General features: G+C 39.4%; 1 protein-coding gene across 3 annotated transcripts; it reads right to left on the bottom strand.

The window, feature by feature from the left end:
- Window positions 1-10,335: 10,335 nt before the first annotated feature.
- On the bottom strand, window positions 10,336-16,171 carry ZBED5 (zinc finger BED-type containing 5). 3 transcript variants are annotated; one of them, XM_080817798.1, is made up of 3 exons: window positions 15,416-16,171; window positions 13,735-13,849; window positions 10,336-12,696 (listed from the first exon to the last, which is right to left on the bottom strand). In XM_080817798.1, exon 3 carries the CDS (start codon window positions 12,522-12,524, stop codon window positions 10,440-10,442), a length of 2,085 nt encoding a protein of 694 aa, XP_080673924.1. In that variant the 5' UTR covers window positions 12,525-12,696; window positions 13,735-13,849; window positions 15,416-16,171; the 3' UTR covers window positions 10,336-10,439. The 3 variants fall into 3 exon arrangements, with proteins under 3 accessions (XP_080673924.1, XP_080673926.1, XP_080673925.1); XM_080817800.1 differs by having other exon boundaries at window positions 10,336-12,665; window positions 15,416-15,624; XM_080817799.1 differs by having other exon boundaries at window positions 10,336-12,660; window positions 15,416-15,610.
- Window positions 16,172-25,577: the final 9,406 nt, after the last annotated feature.

The following is a 25,577-nucleotide window of genomic DNA, read 5'->3' as shown; positions in this document are numbered from 1 at the left end:
GTTCTATAGTTGAAGATCTCTGGAAAATAGTGCCTATAATACACACATCCTCTTAAAATTATACAATGCATGTAAGAGCCAAAATCCTGCTATAAAAACAGCAAAATTTAAAATCCTTAAAAATATATATATATACTTTATTTATTTTACCACCATTAAGTTTTGGGTTATTTATTGTGCAGTAACAGTAACCAGGACATTACTCATACCCTTGTGACAAACATTTCATAAAATATGTGTGAAATACCTAGAAGAGTGTCTAGCATATATTAACATTTAATAAGCATTAGGACTTATTCTCCAGGTTAGATACTATTACAGCACAAGAATGCAAACTTTCAACTTATGTTTCCCTTTTAAAAATTTGAAAAACTATCGTCCTAAACTTTTTTCCTCCCATTTCTGCCATTTATTCTTTTTTTAAAAATTAAATTCAATTAATTAACATGTATTATTGGTTTCAGAGGTACAGGTCAGTGATTCATCAGTCTTATATAATACCCAATGCTCATTACATCACATGCCGTCCTCAATGTCTATCACCCAGTTACCCCATCCCTCCACCACCCTCCCCTCCAGCAACCCTCAGTTTGTTTCCTATGATTGCGAGTCTGTTGTGGTTTGTCTTCCTCTCGGGTTTCAACTTGTTTTCTTTTTTCCTCTCTTCCCCTATGATCCTGTTTTGTTTCTTAAATTCCACATATCAGTGAGATCATATGATAATTGTCTTTCTCTGGTTGACTTATTTCGCTTAATATAATACTCTCTAGTTCCATCCACATCATTTGCAAATAGCAAGATTTCATTTTTTTGATGGTTGAGTAGTATTCCATTGTGTATATATACACCACATCTTCTTTACCCCTTCATGTCAATAGACATGTGGGCTCTTTCCATAATTTGCTTATCGTGGACATTGTTGCTATAAACATTGGGGTGCAGGTGTCCCTTCAGATCACTACATTTGTATCTTTGGCGTAAATCCCTAGTAATGCAGTTGCTGGGTTGTAGGGTAGCTCTACTTTCAACTTTTTGAGGAAACTCCATACTGTTTTCCAGAGTGGCTGCACAAGCCAGCATTCCCATCAATAGTAAAAGAGGGTTCCCCTTTCTCCAGATCTTTGCTAACACATGACTTTAATTGATTTTAGCCATTTTGACTGGTGTGATAATAGATACATTTAAAAAGGTAACTATTAACTCAAGTCCACTAAATTTTATCTCTACAGGTAATGTCTTGTTATAACACTACTGACATTAAAATAATGATTTTTAATAATGCTATAGCATTTTATAGTGGTTCTACATACATATCTTATTTCTCAGAGTAGGAACGTGATTAAAACTGTGGCATAAGAAATATATGGTTTCAATCCTGGGTTTCTGCCACAGAGTTCCTAAAACTCAGGAAATTCTTTTGTCCTTCATTAGGAGTCCCTTCTCAGTTTATGTAAAGGAAGTGACTTAAATAGGGCCCCTAGATAGCCTCAGGATGGGGCTGGTCACCAGAAAGACCTAGTAGTCAAAAGGTTGGAACTTTTACACCCACCCACTGACCTCTGGGAAGGCAGAAGTGGGGAAGGCTACAGATTAAATCTCTGTAAAAACTTGTGAACAAATTGAGCTTCTGGGTAAGTAAACACATTAAGATGTGGGGAGAATGGGCTGCGCCAGAGAGCATGGAAGCTCCTTGCTCCAACCTATATACCTTGCCCTGTGCATCTCTTCCATTTGGCTGTTCCTTACTTACATCCTTCTATAATAAACTGGTAAAGGTAAGTAAATGTTTCTCTGAGCTCTGTGAGCAGCTCTAGCAAAGTAAGTGAACTGGAGGAGAGGGTTGTGGGAATATCTGATCTTTAGCCAGCTGCTACATTGACAACCTGGACTTGCTATTGGTGTCTGAAGATCTGTCCTGTAGGATTGAGCTCTTAACTGTGGAATCTGACACTATCTCCATAAGTAAAGCCACGGTTGTTTCAGTGTTTGACTGGCTAAATATTAGATAAATGCTCCATGCATACACCAAACAATTCTTCAGTGGTTTTCATAACAGGGTTTAAGAAAATAAAGTTTGAACTTCAGGCCTTTCTTTCATAAGCTCTATTCATCTCTCATTTTGGCAGAGTTTAGTTGATAAAAGTCTGCTTTTTTATTTTTTTTATTTTATTTTTTAAAAATTTTTTAAAGATTTTATTTATTTATTTGACAGACAGATCACAAGTAGGCAGAGAGGCAGGCAGAGAGAGAGGAGAAAGTAGGCTCTCCACGGAGCAGAGAGCCCAATGCGGGGCTCAATCCCAGAACCCTGGGATCATGACCTGAGCCGAAGGCAAAGGCTTTAACCCACTGAGCCACCCAGGTGCCCCAAAAAGTCTGCTTTTTTAGAGTACAAAATTAAGCAAAACAGGTACGATTTGTTGGTGTTGCACTATTTAAGGAGTGCTGGACTTACTAGATGATTTCAGGAACACTTAGAACCTCCTAACTGGTAATCAATTTATTGTAAAATTAGTAAGACTCAGAACTTCAAGCTCACAACAGACTAGAGCTCTATCTGTATTGTACCTGACTTGACACTGAAGCCTTGAGAGTACCTTGTTTTCTAGAACAAGTACACAGTTTGTCAGAGAAAAATTTCTTTCCAACGCTTTCCGGGAAAGGGATATTGGCTTAGTTCCCAATGACAGCTGTCTGGTCAATTTATGGTGCTTTGATAGACCATATTTATATTTAAAAGCTGGAATGGGTACTTGAAAGTGAATTGCTGTTAAGGTAGACGTGTTCTAGAGTGATCTTCACTGCTGCCTCCTTAAATAGGTGCTTGGGAAGGGGAAAAAGATAGTGAATGAATGTTGCTGAGTGAACATGGGAGCTTCCAAAAGTATTTGAGGCTTTGACAATACACATGACTTCCTAATTCTTATAAAAGATGATGTCTAACCTTTTTATTTATGTACAATTAAAAATTTGCATTTTAAAGGGCCTTCTCTAAACCCAAAGTACTCTGTGTTAGCAATTAATTATTCCATAGCTGTATCATGGTTATATAACCTACCACAGAATTGCTTAACACTTATGAAGTGCTCTGGAAATTGACATCAAGAGTGATTTTTTAAAAAAATATTTTCTTTTAAAAATAATCTCTATATCCAATGTGGGACTCGAACTCACCACCCCAAGATCAAGAGTTGCATGCTCCACCACTGAGCCAGCCTGCTGACCCCAGAGTGACTTTTTTTTTTTTTTTTTTTAAGAGAGGGAAGGTGAGAGAGCATGCGTGCTCAAGAGTGGAAGGGCATAGGGAGAGGGCAACAGGAGAATCTTCTTTTTTTTAAGATTTTATTTATTTATTTGACAGAGAGAGATCACAAGTAGGCAGAGAGGCAGGCGGGGGCGGGTGGGGAGCAGCAGAGAGCCCGATGCGGGACTCGATCCCGGGACCCTGGAATCATGACCTGAGCCGAAGGCAGAGGCTCTAACCCACTGAGCCACCCAGGTGCCCCCAATAAGAGAATCTTAAGCAGGCTCCACACCCAGAGCAGAGCCCAATCTTGGGCTCTATCTCACCACCCTGAGATCATGAGCTGAGCCATCCAGGTGTCCTCCAACAGTGATTTTTAAAGTATTGTTTTTGGAGGCACCTGGCTGGCCCAGTCAGAAGAGCATGTAACGCTTGATCTTGGAATTGTGAGCTCAAGCCCTGCATTTGGTGTAGAGATTACTTAAATAAATAAAGCTTAAAAAACAGAATATAGTTTTTCTAGCATGGTGAAAAGCCTTGGAACAAAATCTTATTCTGTCATTCCCAAACCAATTCAGTGCTCTATCATTAAGTTCTATCTATCATACAGTTTCTATCTATCTATGTATCTATCATACAGTTTCCCTGCATATTTTGGGCAGGGAGGTAGGGGCTACTTCTTTATAAGAAATCCTGAAATCATCTGGTGGAAGGAGTTCAAAAGTTTAAAAATAATTCCAACAGTGAAATTCCCAAGAGTGAGTCCCTTTTGCTCTTCTACCAAAAATTCTGGAAGTCTCTTCCTTGAGGGGCAGGGGAAAGGTGACAGCAAAAAGGACATGGTGGTAGCATGAAGAGTTTACTAGACGAGGCTTAAAGACCTAATATCATTTCTTCACTCAATAAAAACATATTTAAGGCCAAATCTGTGCATTTTTATACATCACGGACCTTTGTTTGATTAATGAATTACACTTACTTACACAAAATATTATCACCATTAAATTTTACATGCTTCCAAATTTAGATAGTTGCCAAATTTGTGCCACAAAGCCTAGCATGGAGATATATGGGATGAAAAAAAGCCCAACATATGTTCCCTGGTCTTAAGACTGGAAATGGAGACTCCTTCAACAAATACGTACATTTTGTAAAGGGGTCTCTAAAGTCCTGGGTCTCCTCCGAAGTGCATGAAGGGCCTAGTATCACCTAACTTTGAGCTCTTCAAAAGATAGGGTCCTACATTGTGGATATTGTCTATACTAATGATGACAATAGCTCTTCCCTCAGTGCCCTCCAACGTATTTATAAATAACCCTTGGAGATGATAACCTAACCCCAACCCCTTCTCCTGTTTGAGAACCACAGTGGCCTCCCATTGTACTTGAAATAAAATCCATACTCCTTATACTGGCCTTTAATACCCTAAGAAATCTAATTCATTCCTACATCTTTGACTTCCATCATGCTCCTGGTGCTCTTTATTCCATACATTCTAATCTTTCTGTTCTTCAGACACACCAAGCTCTTTCTGATACAGGGTGTTTGCATTTGCTTTCTCTCCATCTGGAATATTCTTCTCCCAATCCTTCATTTGAAAGGCTCCTTAACGCTCAGGCTTCAGCTCAAATGTCACTTTCTTTAAGACTTCTCAGATTAACTCAGTTAATACTCTCCTTCATTACTCTGACATTAACTGTTTTATTTTCTTCATAGCACTTAAGTTTGTCTTTTCCACTAGAATGTAAATTCTTTGAGATTAAATGACATCTTTACTCCCTTTTGTGTTACTATGGATTTAGTTCAAGTTTTGATATTTCTTTCTGCATATCTATGGAATTTTAGGAAGGTAGAGTCAAAGGTAGGCACTTAGGTCACCACCTTAAACCTGAAATCTCAGCTTGTTTGGGGGAAAGATTTGTTTTGCTCAAAGGGACTGGTCAAGAAAGCCATGCTAACTGCGAGGTGACAGATTTTACCTGGTCTCAACTAATTCTTACAAGAAGTTAAAACACTCCCTTAGGGAACTTTGTTTACAACATCAGCAGAAAGTAACTTTTAAGAAAGAGGACTACTCATACTATTTCTGGCTGATTACTGCCCCAATAAAATATATGACTTATTAAACTTAAAAAAAATCATACTGTATTTACCAGGGTCTTCAACAAATTAAAGGAAAAAGAAACAAGTTTGTTCTCAAGTTAATTTCTAATTTAAATCATATACCTGATTCACAACTAGCCCAACCTTAGCTAGTAAGTAAAATACATTTATCAAGCTGTCCCACTAAGAGAAATAAATGGCATTTGATACCTAATAATGTCAATATATGCATGGATTTTGTTTCTCATCTATAAAATACTACCCATGGCAGAATTCTGAATGATAAAACTATGGTAGATGGCTAAATAACCAGAGGTCAGGCTATCCGTTTGGGATGGCACTCATCCCATCATTGTGGTTAAGGTGACCAATAAATTCTAGTTTTATATTGCTTTCCCTTTAGACTACTGTTATGATGATTTTGCCAATATTAATAGAAAATCCAATGTAAACTATCTTAAACAATAAAAGGCATTTATTGGCCTACATAACAAAAAAATTACAGGCAGGATAGTGATGAAATATGGTTTAGTCAGGGTTCTGGTTTAGTTTCTAAGTTTTTGGCTCTCCCTTCTTCTATGTGTTGGGTTTATCTTTAGGCTAGAGAGATGCAATTCTAGGTCTCCCAAGTACATAGGACCTTTATTTTCTTAACTGAGGTAACATCTTTTCTCAAAGTCCTTATAATAAACAATCTGCCCTTGCTTTTCACTAGCCTGTACTGGGTCACATGATACTCTGGACCAATTCCTGTGGTCAGAGTAATACTATGCCTTACTAAACTTTGATCCAGGTTTCTGAACAATTTTTGTAAGTGCAATGGCATTACATTCACCAATGTTTTTCAAATGGTGGACCGTGACCCAAGAATGCATCATGAAATTAATCTTTGGGTCCTAATCATCATTTAAAAGATTAAATAGATTTGAGATTGCATTGCACATATACTATTTTATGAAACCGGTGCTCACACATACACATCTGGATCATAATGTAAAATCTGTTTCTTATTATGAATTGGGATCAAAAAATGTTTGAAAGCCACCATCTTAGGCAAAGTAGGTTCACTCCCTAAACTGTAGTGGAGTTAGTTAGCTGTCACTTAAGTACACGGATTATTTAAGGAAAAAATGGATACCTGAAAGAAAATTGATACAGTTTGGAAGAAGAAAATAGATGCTGGGGATAGAGTCAACAATTTCTACTGCAGCCTGCCTGACACTTTAATCTATACTGGATCCCAATATAGTTATAACCAAGCATATTTTAATTCTTTCAATGTTTTCTCAATTTCAAAGTATACCTCCCTTCCCAAAAAAGCACTTCATTCTCTTCCCAGTTAAGTTTCCATGGTGGGGCAATATATAAATTTTTATCATTTTGTTGGTAGAAAGTATTATAATAAAAGATTCACGGAAAACCTTGGCTTCTAGGGGGAAAAAACCCCATATTCCAAATAACTGAGCAAATTTTTATCATCACCCTAATCTTTACTGAGGTTTAAATTTAGATCTTATTTGACAAGAACTTTAGAGCTCATTTTAGTTTAATCAAAAACTAAAGACTAGAGGATGAACTTATCTAAGGTAGTTAATTAGTTGTAGAACACAAGTCACTTGACACCTGCTTCAGAATTCTTTCCATTGTACTAATTAATAGTGTAGCTATACCAACTTTAAAAAAATGAAAGTACTGAACATGAGTAAATTCTAGAGGAACCTAGATTTACACTGCTGAGGGATTCTTTCAAGAATTGTAGGTAAATTATATTTTTGGAAGTAATACTGCATTTTTAAGGAAACATGGGAGCTTACTTACAAAATGTCACTTCTGTAGTCTTTGATAGGCAAAGAATAGTTATTGCTTTGTATGTTTAAGGCAGCCAAAGAACTCTAAAGCTGATTTTTATAATGTTACAGTATAAACTGTATTTCACTTAATACTTTACTTTTTAAGGTAGGAAATTCAATCACTGAGCACTTTTTGTATGATTAGAAACTTACTAAGTTCTATGAATGATCCTAAAGAAGTCCTAGATACAAAAAATGACAATCAGTGGATTTATATGTGTGTGGTACTAGGAAGCAATCCTCATTAAGAAATCAAGGCAATTTCAATTACTTTAATTTTCATTACTAGTATTTTTTAAGTAAACGGTATGCCCAATGTGGTGCTCAAACTCATGACCCTGAGATAGTCGCATTCTCTACTAACTGAGCCAGCTAGGCGCCCTACAATTTTGGTTACTTTAGATTCAAAGTGGAAAAGTCCTTTTGGGTTAGATAGCACTAGGTGAACTACGTTTCATGCATAGGCAGAAAGGGTAGCTGTCATTTGAGGATGCCTGAAAAGTCTTTTTTTTAGTCCCCAAATCTCTTCAAGAGTTGTTTCCTCTTTGGGTGAAAGGATTTATAAGAGACTTCCCTCTAGCTCCAGAAAGAGCCTCTAGTATCTGGAATCTTAGGGAGTACTGGCAGTGCTCAAGATTTGCTTTGCTTTTATTTAAGAAAGGCAAAGTCTGAAGGGTAGGTAGGGTTTAAACATGAAGGATAAGAATCTTCTGTTCTGGGATTCAGTCACGGTACCTACAGTAGGTTAGGGTAATAAAGAAGTTGCTGTCTGGAACCACATTTGTCCATCATCCAACAGGTCCCAGGCCCACCTTCAGGTGCGGAAAGTCCACTCTCAACTAGCCATACATGGTATCCATAGGTTAGTCTGAGAGGTTACAGAACAGATGAGAAACTGGCATCGAGAATCAAGTTGGGTAGCGTTGGCAATAAAGTGGTCTATTATCAGATAGCAGGGTCCCAGTGAACAGACTTGGGTTTAACACAAGGATCTAGACCCTCAGAGGAGGAGGTTCCAAGTAAAGAACCAGAAAGAAAGAGAGGTCTTATATCTGAAGAGGATGATACCCTGAACAAATAAAGGCTCAGGTTCAGTAATCATGAGTCTCATTATCAAACCTGAGGTATCAGCCAGACAGGGATATTATGGCATTATGTGTGCCTCTCAAATTAGGGTAGATTTAATTCTAGGATTAGTTGACAAAAAGTACTGCATGTAAGAGCAATTATGAATCTTTCTTGAGAATAATTTTCCTTGATGGCAACTTAATCCCTGTTTTTACAGTTTTATATTAAAGTAAGCAGTCATATCGTGAAGTAGACAGCTAATTTTAGGTGAATCTAGAGAAGAAAATACAGGATTTCAAAGAAATGTCCAGACTTTAGTAGGCAGTTTTAGCTATGCTCCAAAGTCACTGTTTGATGCTCTTTATAAAGTTTGAAAGGCAATGACCACAAAAAGTACCATCTATGGGAAAACACTGTTCTGTTTTGTTTTGTTTAATAGGCTCTACATCCAATGTGTGCCTTGAACTCACGGACCCTGAAATCAAGAGTTATATGTTGTACTGACTGAACCGGTCAGAGACCCCAACATTTTAAATTACATTCTGCTACTTCATGTGTGACCTTAGGCAAATTCAAAAACTACTTAATCCCACAGGATTGCTATAAAGATTACTGAGAACATACAAGCATCCAGTAAGATAAAATAGGTGATTAATAATGTGACAAAACCTGGGCTAGAAATGCTTAATTTTGCTACCTTAGATTAGGTCAGGTCCCATGGACTGGAGGACTGTTAAGTTGCCAGAGAACAAAAACCCAGACTAGAAGTGAATGTGGAAGTAAAGTTTAAATGGGACATGATTGGATATAGAAGAGAACTAATATACGTTGTGTACCTTTTCCTATGATCTATTAGGAATTTTAGATACATACTCATTTAATCCTATTAATAACCCTCAAAGGCATAATTTTACAGATGTGAAAACTGAGGTACAGGAAAGCTCAAACTACCCAACATTAAACAGCTAGTTACGCAGAGGAGCCAAGTCCCCCAATGTAGTCATGCTACCACATTCTGCCTTTGTGAGGGGAGGTCCTTCTACTCTCCAAAATGGGAACTGGGTTTGAATAAGTGAGATTAAATATATAATGGCTACCTACATAGGAGAAACAAAATATCTGACACTGAGCTGGTGACCTGAGATCTGTGATGTGATGCAGAGATCGTAGGGACAGCAAAGTCAGACCTCCTTCATAGAATTCTAAGGATAAATTGACAGGGGTTTCAAATCTAATTATTTTCTTCAAGTACAGTAAAACCTCATTAGTCTACAGTATATGGAATTTACAATACTCTACATAGGAACTGAGAAACAACGAAAATATCTGATAACATTCTTCATACTTCCCTCTCCCCCAATAGCTGAGCTTAGATCAAAGATGTGACAATATTTAGTGACTTCTGCCTAATGATCGGAATTCTAGGTAAAAGAATAAATGAGCCAAAACCACAAAGGGTAACTAACATTCTCTACACATGCAGATATACAAATATAAACTACCATATCCTATTACATTTTTTGTTGATTCACCAAAATTTTTTCCTTTACTGGGAATTTTACTTTAATAAGGCCTTTTGCTAGGCAATGGACACACAGAGCTGAGTAAGACCTTGTAAGAGCTTAGTCCATTTAACACTGGGAATCATGAGGCCACCAAGAGTTCACAGCTGGGACACACACAAAAAATAGGGCCAAAACAGAAAGACATAGAGAATCAAAGTACCAATGATAAATTAGGTCAAATTATTCAAAAGCAAATGGGAGTTTGTCAGGAAGCAAAGGGAAGGAATATTTTTTGAGACTTGAAGGCATGAAACAGTGTGGTGTGTTCAGGGAATGGCAAGGCATTCCATGTGACTGGAGAGCTGGGGGTTTGGCAGGATTCATAGTGATTAGATTCTGAAGAGATACATTATGCTAAGACATACATACATTAAGTCTTGTGGATCAACATTTCCCACAGTTAAGACCATGGATTCTTTGAAATCACAATGTGAAGAAGAAATACCAATAATAATACATGCTTAAAACTTCTGATTCTTTAGCTTAAAATCTAAGAAGTATAAAAAATATGAATCATTTTATTTAAAACCCCGAAATAGCAGAGATGAAATCATCTTTTATTTTCATCTTATATTTGGTTATCAAGAGACATGCAAAACTCTCTTAATTTTAATGAGAACAGTGTTTTTGTGTCTTTTTATCACATATCCGCTTAATATTAGGTGTAATGTTGCTAAGTCGAATCCGCATATGAGGTGCAGCATCAAGTCTTTTCCTGTATTTCGTTTTTGTTGCGGCATAATATGAAAATCCTGTTTCACACAGGTGCATTGTAGCAAAAGGAAGAAGTACACGAACTGCACGCCTTGCAATGCTTGGGTACTCTTGAATTAGGCTACTCCAAAAATCATTTAGTGAAAGTTCACTGAAATTTTGTTTCACTTGAGAATCAGATGTTAAATCAATCAGGCTCTCATAGTCCCGTGCTACTAATGAGACTGGTTTAACAGTTACTGTAAATGGATTTCTAACCCAAGTGTTATTGTCATTTGTTACAGGAAAATATTTTAACAGAGTAGAGCGCAAACCCCTTAGGTGCTGCACAATGGCACTACAAATATCTTTATCAACTGTAGAATTAATTTCAGTCAAAAAGTCACTGAGTGTAGGAAAACAATCAAAGTTTTCTTCTTCTACAGATGAAGCCCAAAACTCTAATTTTCTTAACAATGATGACATTTTATCAAAAACTGTAAAAACTGTTACATTTTTTCCTTGCATTGATAGATTAACCTCATTTAATTTAGTAAAAATATCTGCAAGATATGCAAGTCTTAGCAGCCAAGATGAATTTGTTAAACAATCAGATAGTCGAAAAGCAGAATCCATGAAAACCAATAGTTCACGACGAAGCTCAAAAAGTCTTACAAGAACTTTACCTCGGGAAAGCCACCTCACCTCTGTATTCAGAAGAAGCGCTGTGTGCTGGGCACCCATTTCCTCACATAAAATTTTTAGTAGCCTGGATTGATGTGGTCGAGCTTTAATGTAATTGATGATTTGTACTGCCTGATCTAGCACATTTTTCAGAGATGTAGGCATTATTTTAACCGCTAGTGCATGTCTATATAATAGGCAGTGACTACTGGTGCTTTCGGGAGCCACATATTTTATCAAGGTGACAGCCTCAGCAATTTTCCCGTCCATTGCCCTAGAAGCATCGCTACAAACATCAACACATTTTTCCCATTCAATTTCATGTTTCTGCATAAAACTGTTGATGCAGTTGAAAATTTCTTCACCAGTAGCATTACTTTGCAAAGATTCACATAAGAGTAGGTCTTCCTCAATAGATTTATTAAACCTATAACGAACAAACACAAGCAGCACAGCCAGTCCTGAAACATCAGCTGATTCATCTAGCTGCAGTGAAAACCCATCACAAATTTTCAGTCTACAAACAAGCTCTTCTTCAATGTCAGCAGCAAGATCCTTAATTCGACGTGCAACAGTACTATTTGATAGTTGTACTGCATCTATTTTTTTACTGTATTGTTCATCAAACATTCGCATCACAACATCTTTTGCACAAGGCTTGATAAGCAATTCTCCAATAGTATGAGCCTCTCCACTCAGGGCTATATGGTAACTTACATTGTATGATGCCTCCGTAGCACTTTCATTATCTGTATTGACAATTTTAGGTGTTGGAGGTTTGTTATTTTCAGGCGAATCAAGATGTTGCTTGAAAAAGCTTATGTCTTTGTCTTTGTAGGCAGCATGTTTAGTTTCCAAATGTCTTCGAAGTTTACTAGGGGCCAAAGAACTATTTGATAAAATTTTCTTACATAACACACACTGAGCATGAGGTGCATCTCTATTTCCAAAGTAAGTAAATCCAAAAGACAAGTAACTTTCATCATATTTTCTTCTTTTTGGTTTCTTACTAAATGTTGTTATTTTGTTGGAATTGGACATAAATTTGACCCTGGAAAGCTCACCTTCTGATTTTTTAGAAACTGAAGGCTGCAACTGTTCATCCTCGCTTTGTAATATTCCAACCTTTTGATCATTTGATTCAGACACAATTTGGTAACAAAAAGATTCTACTTCTTGTTTAAGACTTCCTTGTTTCAACAACAGATCCATAGGCAATGTGTTTGTGGTACAAAACATGGTTAATTTAGAATAAACATTGAGTATCACAAATGTGTTGAAATTATACAACAGGATACACAGAAGATGAGCAATCATCAAAGAGATGATATAGAGCAACACATCAGTTAATTTGTAAATGCTGCCTATGCATCAATGCGCAGATGGAACATCACACGTTCGTGTATCAGGTGATTTCTCATGCGACTTCCTGGTGCTCTCAGGTATGGCACACCTTTTCTTAAACGTAGATTATCACATAAAAATAAAGCTATAGAAATGAGTTTAGTAGTCTTAAACTTATATTTGAAAAACTATAAAGAAAATGATTGTTAGCATTGATCTTTTTCTCAGAACACTTATTAACATAGAGAGTATTAATGTTCTATAAAACACATCTTGGGAACCACTGGGCTAAGAAATAATGGAGTTGGTAAGTATATTTTTAACGAAGGGACCTTGAGGAATATGTCCCACGGCAGGGGTTGGCAAACTTTTTCTGTAAAGAGCAACACAGTAAATATTTTTGACTTTATGGGCTATATGGTCTTTGTTGCAACTATTCAACCTTGTAGTTGCAGCATGGTAGCAGACATAGATAATACAAAAAAAAATGGACACACCTGTGGTCCAGTAAATCTCTTTTTACAAAAACAGACAGCATGGGCCATAATTTACCAACCCCTTCTCATGGCATATAGCTTTTAGCTTCAGGATACCTACCGCCACTAGATACATCCACTGTTGATACTATTATACATCTGAAGCCTCCTACCAGGACTAGTGACTATTTTGATAAATTATATTAAAAACACACAAACACAGTTCAGTTCAAAGTTTTGCAAGACACCGAATTCTGTATCCTAAATACTGTGCTAACACTGAAAAATACGATGTAGACCAAAAGTTAGCTACTATTTCTCTGGAATTAAAATCACATAAATATTTATATCATCCAAATTAAGACCCATTGAAAGTAATGTATATTTTACTGATTATTCTATTACAGTACATTCTGTTATACTATAGGTGAAGACTTTACCAGGACCTAAAAAAATAAACTCTTATTTTAATAGGTTTATTCCTCATACAGTTTTTAAAATCATAATTAAAAGAAGGGTAATGCAAATTTTAAGTCCTTTAAAGAAGACTACTAACTTTGCAAGCTAAGGCATACATATTTAGTATATATCCAAATATATCTGTTTTTGATTCATAGTTTATGATTTGGCTACGGAGTAAGCTTTGAATTTTCATGTCACATCCTACAGCAAATGGTTTTCCTATTAATAGCTAGATGGTAAGATACCTGAAATGAGGAGTACTCCCTTCTGCAATCACACTCTCCACCTTGGCAGCTTGACATGCAGACTCTTCAAAAGAATAAAATTAAGGGATGGGGTGGAAAGGGAGTAACCAAAAGCCTAGAATGAGAAAAATTAAAATTAGACACTGTAAAAGCAGAACTAACTATAAACCCCTAAGATGATCCTTCATTACAATTTATTTTAGATCCAGGCAGTGCAAATGATTCTTCACTGCAATGCAGTGGACTGAAATAGAAGATGCCTAGCACAGTAAAAATGCTAATATTTTCATCTCACTTAATACTCTTGTTCTTTCATCGTTTTGAGACACTCTCCCAACCACTGACTTCATAGAAACACGTAACACTTTCAAAAACTAAACCTAACTTTTAAAAGTGGCCATATTTTAATGTCTCTAAAGCCAAGCATTGAAAGTAATCTAAAATAGAGTTATACCGGGAAGTGTTGTATGAAGTATGCATTTTTGCTATAACCATTTTTGTCCCCTCAACCAATTTCCTAAGTTAGGTTACTCATGTTTACAGAATGATCGTTGTTTACTATGCTTGTAACTGCTAGATCCCTCATACAGATTATCTCATTTAATCCTTAAACTCCAGAGTCAGGGACTAGTATTGACCGAATTTAAGAGATGAACTAACAGACTGAGAAGTCATCTGCTAACTTAACACATCTTGTAAGTGAAGAACTAAGAACAGAACCCAAAAAGTTGACGCTGCAGAGCCCATGCACCTAGCCATTCCTTGTGTGTGCCTCAACATTCTAAATTTCCCAAGCACTAACGGGTGGCAGAGAGAAATGGATTACAACTGCCAGACAGTCGAGGGTTTCAAACTGCAGCAGCAGAAAGCCCTACTCCATTACTGGGAGCAAAAGAGCAGTAGATTCTCATTTCCACAATCCCGATTTTAATTTAGCAACAGAGAACTTCGTGGAGCTGCTGGTTGGGATTAGAAACCCTCTCCCTGGCTACCCGAGGAGGACACAATGGAGTAAGAAGCTTTGTTTTCCTCAAGGAAGGCCTCATCCCCACCTCTTCTAGGGGTGCTTTCCCGAATCTCTCGAGGACAAAGAGTCTAGACTCCCTGGAGAGTCAAGTTTCTATTCCATTACCCAAAAAGGCTGGCAGGGGGCGGGGGGGTGGGCAGAAACCCTGTTCTTTTGTCTCCTCTCTGGGTTAAACTGACAGGTAACACCATCCCTTCACCCCCACCTTCGGGCTGTTCCAGTTGTGAACAACACCCTCAGGGGCAGGAGGGCCGGGTTAAGAGTGCAGTCCAGTCAGAAAGCCCAGGCAAAGGTGGGGGCAGTTGCCCTTTCCAGCACCTACATGCTTCTTTAAACGGTCACTTCGAAGTGCTGCCTGGGCCAGCTACGCCTCCTTGTCACAGGTGCGCGCTGCCAGCAGACCCGCCACATCTGGGGGCTCGCCCACCCTCGCCTCCAAAACTCTACTCTCGCGTCCCCGGGCGGTCTCCTCAGCACCCAACACTATCTCTCTACGTCACCTCCATCAGTGATGGAGACCGGTCTTCGCCGCGGCTGGGCTGCTGGGCAGCGCCGCGGTCCCCAGCTGAGTCTGCGGCCGCCATTTTAAACAGCTCAAGGCAGCGGCCATTTCAGAGCGCACCGCTCAGCCGCCTTGGCGGCTCTGGTCCTCACCTTCACCGAGGCCTGAACGGGGTCAAGAGCCAGTCGTCGCGGACTGGAAGGGGAGAGGGAGGGAGGGGGGAATGAAAAACAAAACAGAGGGAGGAAGGATTCGGGGACAGGGTGATGCTCTCAGCTCAGGGATACCGCCTATGCCACCTCCATAGAGATCCGGTTCGCGGCTGGCGCGGTCGCTCCTCTGAAGATAAATTTAGCACTCTGGAGCAGACGAACTTACAGTCTCCACGAGCGGCTCCTCTGCCGCCCAATCAGCTCCAGAGCTGCTCTCCGCCACCAATCCACGCGGAGCAGTGGGGCGGGACCAAAGGAAAGGACCAAGCTCGGTTGATGCGCGCCCCGGCGGCCGCCGTGGTGCTGGGTTCGGGAGAGCGGGGAGTCTCAGCTGGTGCTGGACGTGAAGCGATTGTTTTCAAACTTCCCTGGGTTCCTTCTAGCCCGGTTGCTTGTTTAGAATGCAGGTTCCTGGGTACTGCCAGACGGAGTTAGTTGTCCCGTGAGGCTGGACTGGCCTCCAGGAATCTGCATGCTTGCAGCACTGGCGTTCTGCCCAGGCGGCGGTGATTTGTGTGATTCGCAGTTACCCCAGGAGCGCGCAGAGCCGCGGCTGCGGCTGCTTTCACGACCTCTTTGTTTTCCGAGCCGCACCCCAGGCTCAGGTTTCGCAGCCGCCCTCTCTACCCCTAGCTTTCCCTCTGGAGTGGGGCAGGAGACGCTTTCTCCTTTCCCCGTCCCTCCCGACGCTGCTGTGTAGGGGGCCCTTAGGCGAGCTGAGCTTCGCGCGGGAGCTCTCGGGTGACCCCGGATGCGATCGGGGCCGCCGTGTAGGAGTGTGTAGGGGTAGCGGCGTCTTCGCTGTGTCCTAAGGCGGGTCTGCTTGGCACCCTCCCGGGAGGGGGCCTCAGGCCGCCTGCACGCGCCGGCCAGCCCGCAGGACTACACCGTCTGCTCTCTGCCGCATTCGGGTGCTTTAAGCCTGGTGCTCTCCCACGCCCCTCCGCTGTTAGGAAAAACAGCATAGCAGAGGTTGCGGGCTGTGTTGTTTCTCCCTTGGCGATCTGTCGTGGAGACCAGGAGCTGGGTTTTCCAAACTGGCCCCTTAAAATATATACGCGTCTAGGGGTAATTTGTTTAAGTACGAGTAGCATTGAACAGTAGGTCCCACTGTAATATTTTTGCCTTTGGCGGCCCCTGAAAATAGCTAAGTGAATATTGGGTCATGTTTTCAGGCACTGCACCCAAAGACAAAATCCCCGGCTTGTGGTCAAAAGCAAGGGCAGCTTCTGTTTTTCTTAAATACGCTTCTTCTATATGTGAAAAAAAAAAAAAAATCTCTTAGGCGTAGGAAGAAGCCTACCACTTAAAATTTCCAACAGGCTGGGGGCTTCTGGGTGGCTCAGTGGGTTAAGGCCTCTGCTCTCCGCTCAGGTCATGATTCCAGAGTCCTGGGATCGAGCCCCGCGTGGGGCTCTCTGCTCAGCAGGGTGACTGCTTCCCCCTCCCTCTCTCTACCTGCCTCTCTGCCTACTTGTGATCTCTGTCTGTCAAATAAATAAGTCTTTTTAAAAAAAATTTTTTTTCAGGAGGACGGTATAGATGATCTCCCTGGACGATAATAGAAGACACCATTTGGTCCTAAATATTTTTAAGCCAATTCAACGTCTTCAGATTTTTACCCTATAATAAGCTATCCATGTGTCTTCATTATTTAAAAAAAAAATATTTCTGTGAAATCAAATAATCAAAGTTTCAAGTTTGAACTTCATGGTCAAAGGTAGGATGGGAACCAGGGACACCTCGGTGGCTCAGTCGGGTAAGTGGCTTCCTTTGGCTCAGGTCATGATCCCAGGATCTTGGGATCGATTCTTGTATTGGGCTCCCTGCTCAGTGGAGCCCCTGCTTCTCCTCTGTCTGCCTGCCGCTCTGCCTACTTGTGCTCTCTCTGTCAAATAAAAAAATAGGATCTTTAAAAAAGAAAGGGTGGGAATCATTTTTGGGAAGGGCGATGCAGGTCTATTTGAAGAGCAAAGAGTTTCCTTTTGTCATTGCAGGAGTTGTCTAACTTGATAATAACATTGGAAGAGTCTCCCATAATTTCATATGTTTTATATTTCAGAATAAACTTTTACATATAAGTTCTCCATTTAATCTTCACATCTGGTTTGCATCTTCAAGAACTGAGAAAATCTAAAACATTCAGTTGATGGGAAAAATAGTGTTTAAACAAGTTCAACTAAAGTCTAGGACTTAACCTACGTCTTAAACATCTGAAGAGTCTGATAATTAAGGACTTGAAACACAAGAGTTTTTTTCTGTAATTGCTTAGTCAATAAATTATCATGTAATGTGGGTCGATGAGTCGGGTTAGAATATATATAAACAATGTAGTACTCAGACCAATAATGATAATAGCTAACATTTACTGAGTACATAGTACAAGCCAGGGGCTGTTCTACACACTTTTTAAGGTTAATTAACTCATTTAGTCTTCACACACAACTACCCTATCAGATGATTGTTCCTATTTTACAGATAAGGAAATTGAGCAGATTGATAATAACTTGTTCAAGTTCCCAAATCTAATTTGGTACCAGAGCTTAGGTTACGTGTGATGCTGGTTGTAGGAACTATAGCCCTGTGGGTGAGATGGTGTGTGTGCACATGCACTTGCAAACTCGCATTAGGAAACTATTGTGAATAAGACTATAGAAAAATATTGGGTAAGTAGGTAGAGCCTTATTGTTAAAAAGGAACTCCGTTTGTTGCATGGGGCTCAAGTAAAATCATCACTGGAACCAGTGGCAAGAATTTCAGCTGATACCCCAAATTTGCAGCTCCTGTTGCTGTAAGAGGTCTGAGATAGCAATTCTGTTTGTTTTGGTTGCATGAGTTAATTTGCTTTGCAGTTAGGTTTACCAGAAGCATGTGATGAGACAGGAAGCTCTGGAGTCAGTAATGTAGGTCAGAGTGTCCCACCCCCTGCCCATAATACTCCTCCATCCTTCAGTATATGTGGGCTGCCCTGGCCCGGGAAGATGGCAGCCAAGGCAGGCCTGAGTGAGCTGACAGCTGGGCCCATCTGCTGGTCTTGCACTTGTTCCTGAGCAGGGCAGCAAGTCCTTCTTAAAAAAGGATCTCAGTAGTACATCTCCATGTCTGGCACTGTGTGTAACCTTTATTATAAAGGTGGTAAATTAGTACAGTTTTCATTATTTTTGTGAAAGTTATCATTATTGTGATGTGTATTTTGTCAACTTTTAAGATGTATGAAACACTTAAGAGAATTTAATGACCATACATAGGAGATTGATTTATTGGTATTATATTTACAAGAGTTACATGGGTGCTTATAAAGATTTCACCAGCTCGCTATTAGATATATATATATATATATACATATATATATATATATATATTTTTTTTTTAAGATTTTATTTGTTTTTTTTGGCAGACAAAGCAAGAGACGGAACATAAGCAGGGGGAGTGGGAGAGGGAGAAGCAGGGTTCCTGACGAGCAGGGAGTCCAATGCAGGGCTCGATCCCAGGATTCTGGGATCATGACCTGAGCCAAAGGCAGATGCTTAACAACTGAGCCACCCAGGAGCCCCTAATGGATATATTTCTTTTTTTTTTTTTTAAGATTTTATTTATTTATCTGACAGAGAGAGACCACAAGTAGGCAGAGAGGCAGGCAGAGAGAGAGGGAAGCAGGATCCCCACCAAGCAGAGAGCCTGATGCGGAGCCCGATCCCAGGACCCTGAGATCACGACCTGAGCCGAAGGCAGAGGCTTAACCCACTGAGCCACCCAGGCACCCCGATATATTTCTAATTGTAGTTTAAAATTGCTAAGAAAACTTGACTGACTACTTGATCATGCAAATTATGTTAAATATTTAGGAAGTATTTAGTCTGTTAAGCCTGTGAATTAATTAAATCATAGAGAATAAGTGAAAGTGATTGTCCATATTTTTAGGCTAAGATGATAAGATGATAAGATGATAAGAGGAGATTTATAAATAGATTAACAACATTTATAAATTGAGCTTAAAGACTTAAATGAGTTTGTAATTTTAATATATTTTGCCTATGAATAAACAAATCATGCCAATTATGAATGTTTATTGTAGCTTTTATTCTCTCCTAGGACTTTCACTATTCTTTCTATATTCAATGATTCACAAAATATAACACACACATAACTGACTTCCCACTTGATCTTCAGTTCCTGATTTTCAAGTCTGTAGACTTTTTCTTTGAATATATACCAACAGCTCAGATTAAGCATATTTAAAACTTTACTAATTCTAATACTTGTACCTTCCCAATGACCTCAATTATGTTAAAGATTTTATTATTCTTTTAATATTATAAGCAAACTTGGAGTCAATAGTAGCCACTTTTGACTCACCTTCATACTCCATATATACAGACATCAAATTGTTACTTTCTGTGTAAGCCTGACGATTCACAGACCTGTACCCCTGGGGCTAATAATACATTATATGTTAATAAAAAAATTGTTACTTTCTTTGAATGTTGCTTAGGTGCATTCCCTTCCCTCCATTGCTCTTGCATGTTCTCTACACTAAGCTCCAGAAATGTTTGTTCTAAATTATTACTACAGTCTTGCTGGCTTCCAGTATCTCTCCATTTAATTGGTTTTGTATACCAATATTCTATATTTTAGTATCTTCAGTGACTCACTAATTCTCTTCTATGATGGTATAAAAACATAAAACTTTAGAGCTGAAGAAAATCTTTTAAAAAATAAGACAATGCAATCAATCCCTCTTTCCCTCAGTTTCATAAAAGAGAAGAATCAATCCAAGATCTATTACGTGTCTTTGATGTCACATTGATAATTGGTGACAAAACTGGAATAAGATCTTCAGTTGTATGGGGCATGTCTTGGAATTCCTTTTTACCTCCCATTGTACTGGACACAAAACTGTTCATTTGGCAGATATACTATAAGTATTGTAAATCAAGCCCTTTTTAATTCCCTGTTAAAAATCCTCTTTCTGGGGGTGCCTGGGTGGCTCAGTGGGCTAAGCCTCTGCCTTCAGCTCAGGTCATGCTCTCAGGGTCCTGGGATCAAGCCCACATCGGGCTCTCTGCTCAGCAGGGAGCCTGCTTCTCCCTCTGCCTCTGCCTGCCTCTCTTCCTACTTGTGATCTCTCTATCTCTGTCAAATAAATAAATAAGATCTTTTAGAAAAAATCCTCTTTCTGTTGCAAATGATAGAAATCCAATCCACAAGTGAAAAAGTTAATTTTTTGGCTCACATTACTAAGAAGTCCATTGGGACAGGTATGGATGGGTTCAATGGCTCAAATGATGTTGTCAGGGCTCTATTGGACTCTATGTTTTAATAGACCTTCTCTGAATGGCAGGTGTAATGCCTCTGTCATCCCAAAACTTATGATGAAAGATAGCATCTTCCGTAATAACACTGGGGAAAAGGTTTTTGGAAAGGTCTTTCATTCTGCTTGGGCTACACCTGTGAACCAGATAGTATCAAGGGAAGGAGTACTCTAAGAGGTCAACTTGGGCCACTTAACCTCCTTGAGTTTTGAGAACATGAATTTACTCTGATTGACCATCAGAATCTTAAGGAATGTTTGAGAGGTAGTCCCTAGAAGAAAGAGATTCTGGAAAAGTAACTACCCACTAAATTTACTCTCTTTGCCCCTTGTATCTGATCAGCTGCCAAGAAGTCCTCCACTGTTATATCTCTGTCCAACCTTTTCTCTCCAATTCCACTGCCATCCATTTAGTTCCGGATCATATTATTAATCTCCCAATCAATCTGTTGGCTACTATCAGTCTATATCAAATTTATCTTGCACGCAGATAAGCACTCTGTTTACACACATTAAAGTCATTCCCTTACTCAAAGCTATCCTTGTTGCTGGGGTGATGAACTCCTTGGCTTGGCATTCAAGGTTCTCACTAAACTGGTTTCAATTTTTCAACTTTTTTTTTTTTAAGATTTTATTTATTTTTCAAAGAGCACATGAGCATAAGCAGGAGGAAGGGCAGGAAGAGGGAGAAGCAGGCTTCCTGCTGAGCAAGGAGCCTTCTGTGAGTGGTGCTAAAGCCCAGGTGGGAGGTGAGGCAAATAAGGATTGGATTATCTGGAGCTCCCCCCTTTCTTTCACCAGTGATCACGTAATATCTAGGTTAGTTGTTCTGGCTTAAAGGCCAAAGTTAGAGGTATTTATTTTGTTGTTTTTATTTTTATTTTAAAGATTTTATTTATTTATTTGACAGAGATCACTAGTAGGCAGAGAGGCAGGCAGAGAGAGAGGGGGAAGCAGGCTCCCTGCTGAGCAGAGAGCCCTATGAGGGGCTCCATCCCAGGACCTGGGATCATGACTTGAGCCGAAGGCAGAGGCTTTAACCCACTGAGCCACCCAGGCACCCCTATTTTTTTTTAATTTTTTTTTTTTAATTTTCAGCATAACAGTATTCATTGTTTTTTCACCACACTCAGTGCTCCATGCAATCTGTGCCCTCCCTAATACCCACCACCTGGTTCCCCCAACCTCCCACCCCCCGCCCCTTCAAAACCCCCAGGTTGTTTTTCAGAGTCTGTAGTCTCTCATGGTTCACCTCCCCCTCCAATTTCCCTCAACTCCCTTCTCCTCTCCATCTCCCCTTGTCCTCTATATTATTTGTTATGCTCCACAAATAAGTGAAACCATATGATACTTGACTCTCTCTGCTTGACTTATTTCACTCAGCATAGTCTCCTCCAGTCCCGTCCATGTTGCTACAAAAGTTGGGTATTCGTCCTTTCTGATGGAGGCATAATACTCCATAGTGTATATGGACCACATTTTCCTTATCCATTCATCCGTTGAAGGGCATCTTGGTTCTTTCCACAGTTTGTCGACCGTGGCCATTGCTGCTATAAACATTGGGGTACAGATGGCCCTTCTTTTCACTACATCTGTATCTTTGGGGTAAATACCCAGTAGCAGGCACCCCTATTTTTATTTTTAATTTAATTTTTATCCCAAGCATAGAGTTTACAATTTCAAATAGTACCGAAAGGATTATAAATCACAACAGCAGTAATTCTTTAGCTCCTTCTTCCCATGCAACCAACCACTTGTAACATTTTATGCCATATCTTTTGGTATTTGCCTCCATATTCCTCAGTGAATGTGTGTATAAATATTGCTGTTTGCTTGCACATGCCCATCATCGTTCTGACTCTAATCTACTTTACCTAAAATCACTAAAGCCCTCAGTTCATTGGCTCAGTCCTTCAGTGTCCCATTTCCAAAAGCCTGAGGGAAGAATCTGGTCCCAAGTTATGTTTTTTTCATCAAGTCACCTACCACTGGTCAGCCCATGGGTGGGCTGCCCTTAAATTGAATTCCTACTATAAACTGTTGCCAGGGGTGGAACAAGATGGGAGGGTACTCTAGGCTAGCCCTAATAAGTTGGCGTCTAATTGTGGCAGACATCACAAATTGAAGCACTCGACTCAATTACAACTCCCTTCCAGCAAGTCTTATTGCTTGAGGCTGGAAACTTAGAGACAATATTTTCCAGAAGTCCTTACAGCTTGGACTGAAACCTACTTTTTCCTTGATCATGAAGCCTAGTTTCTGTAAAACAGATGTCCTTTAATGAGATAGGCAAGTTAAAAGTGAACATTCTGAGGTGGAGGCTATATTTCTACCACTTTCGTTATTTATACTGGCAGATACTGGTTTTTCTGAGCCAGCTCTAGCGGAGGCCCCAGTGTTCCGTCCCTAAATTTTATAGTTGATGAGAGACAGAGCAGGGTATCCACTTTGCTGAATCAGATAATGTCATAGCCAACAGCTGTGGAGATGGCTTCCTGATTTCCCAACTCTGTAAGTGTGGCAGGAGCATGGTGCCCATGGTGGACCAGTTCTGGAAGTTGTTTCTGAAAGCATAGTTTCAACTCTGTTCTCCTGGTCCTTCCATTGATTTTATAAATCTCTAACACCTCCTAGAAAATCACTTTCTGTTTACGTTAGCTATAGTGAAATCTGTTATTTATAATTGAATTCTAAGTGAGGCATCTTTCAAAAAAAGAATACTAGAGTATTCTTTAAATATTTGTTCAACACTTATTTGATGGGGGTGATGAGAAATTTCATTTTCAATCAATTAAAATTACACACAGGTCCCTAAGGAATGTCAATATTTTGAAGCAATTTGGCAATATATTTCACAGTTTTTCAAGGGTTCTATTCTCTTTTCACTTGCAAATTTTCTGAACCAGACATGTTCTTGGAAGACATATTAAAAGGTTTGGAATTTGTATTCTAAAATTGATCACTGGTTCCTGGCCAACAGCACTAGTCTGCCTGATCAATTTAATCTAATCATTCTTTCATAAATCCAAGACACAAAAGCATATGACAGACTCAGCTAGACTTGGGGGTGGGGTGCTGTGAGGCATAGTGACTATAGGTCCTAGAGGAAGATTGGTTTCATAGGGCCCCTCCACTCTCTGCTACTTGCACTATCTTGGGCACATCTCAATTTCCTCATCTGAGAAATGGGTTTAAAAACAATAACATACAAACAAATAATTGCTGGGTTTAAATGAAATCATACATGTAAAGCATCTGATAATATGCCTGGTATGTAATAAGCATTGAATAGCTGTTAGATAATACTATTGTTTTTAGTTTCCTCTTTCTTGTTCTATATTTCCAGCACGGGCAAATTTCTATTCCTCCACCTGTGTAAGAATTTGCCTGTGAAAACCTTCGCTGTTTCTATAGCTACTAATTATTCCAGTGATTTTTCAGTACCCCTTATAGAATAAGGACTCGGGCAACTGCCCAACCACCCACCTTTCAATCTGGCTCTGGCTGTGGTTGAGGAAGCATTATGTGAGCAGCAGAAGCTGAAAGAGGAGGCGGTCTACTCAGAAAAGGAATATGGCAGATACTGCAGTGAGTAACAGCTTTAGTATAATCCAATTTAATTTTATTTAAAAGGCTTACGTCACTTTGTCTCTTTCAATTGTGACATAACTTACAAGTAAATGCTGCCTTACGAACGTCGCTCTTTTCGTAGACATTGTAGTGGAGACCTGTTGGTCTAGAAAAAAACAAATTATTCAGCCCAAATTGAGAGGATCGAATATGGCAAATCAAACGTCCTCTCGCATTCTAGAATTGAAGGAGTGAGGCAGGAAATACACTTGCATTGAGAGCTCAGGTTTCGTACATTAATAACGGTTTACCTGGAACTTCATACCTCACAATCTCTTTTATTTGAGCCTCAACACAACCCACGTAGTGAAGCAGGAAGATACTCTTCCTCCCACTTTAGAAATGAGGAATCTGCACTTCAGAGGAGTTGATGGAGTTGTGCAAGGTCATACATATGGTTATTGGCAGAGGCAGTGCTTGGATCAATCCATTTCTTCAGAAAGTTTTCAGAATTAAGATAATGCAGTTACAGAGTACTCCTGCTAAGTTATTGATCTTAGGCTAAATTAAACAACCCAAGCTGTCATTTGGAAAAACACTATGTTCTTCTAGAGTTGTCCTCTTATAGAAGGTGAACACCAATCTTACTCTCTTGCTTTCTTTGGAAGGTTGATGTTAAACTTTTAAAAGCCATCCCTTTAAAAAGAATGCCAGACATAGGCAATTTTTAAAGCCAAAGTGAAGGTTTGCGAGTCAGTTAAACACTCAGTTACTCGGGGAGAGACTGAAATGCCAGGGGATGCGGTTATTTATGGTGCTGGGCTGGGAGCTAGTGTATATATTTATTCGTACATGAGTGGAATCCTGGCTCTGGATCATTTCCTGACTTGTTTGAAAATCTAGGCAAGTCATTTCTTATGTCTGTATTTTGGAATTATAGCCTTGCTTCCAAGGTGTGCTTTCTGAATAAATGAACCTCTGTAAATCTCATTTAAATTTCTCTGACAAAGGCGTATCAGTGTTGACAGTTGTGAAGGGTAAGGACACTGATAATAACGATGATATCAGTGTCTTTCTTTTATGCAGTACCAATGCTCTGAGAAACTTTGAGTGTTTCCCATGTCATATGTATTTTTTTAAAGACTGTAATTACAAACATTTCACAAAAAATTATTCTTTTTTTAAAAGATTTTTATTTTTAAGTAATCTCTACACCCAACG

This window comes from Martes martes, assembly GCF_963455335.1.
Source record: "Martes martes genome assembly, chromosome: 10".
Lineage (NCBI taxonomy): Eukaryota > Metazoa > Chordata > Mammalia > Carnivora > Mustelidae > Martes > Martes martes.
The sequence above is the reverse complement of the archived record's forward strand: the minus strand, read 5'-3'. Positions and strand labels throughout refer to the sequence as shown.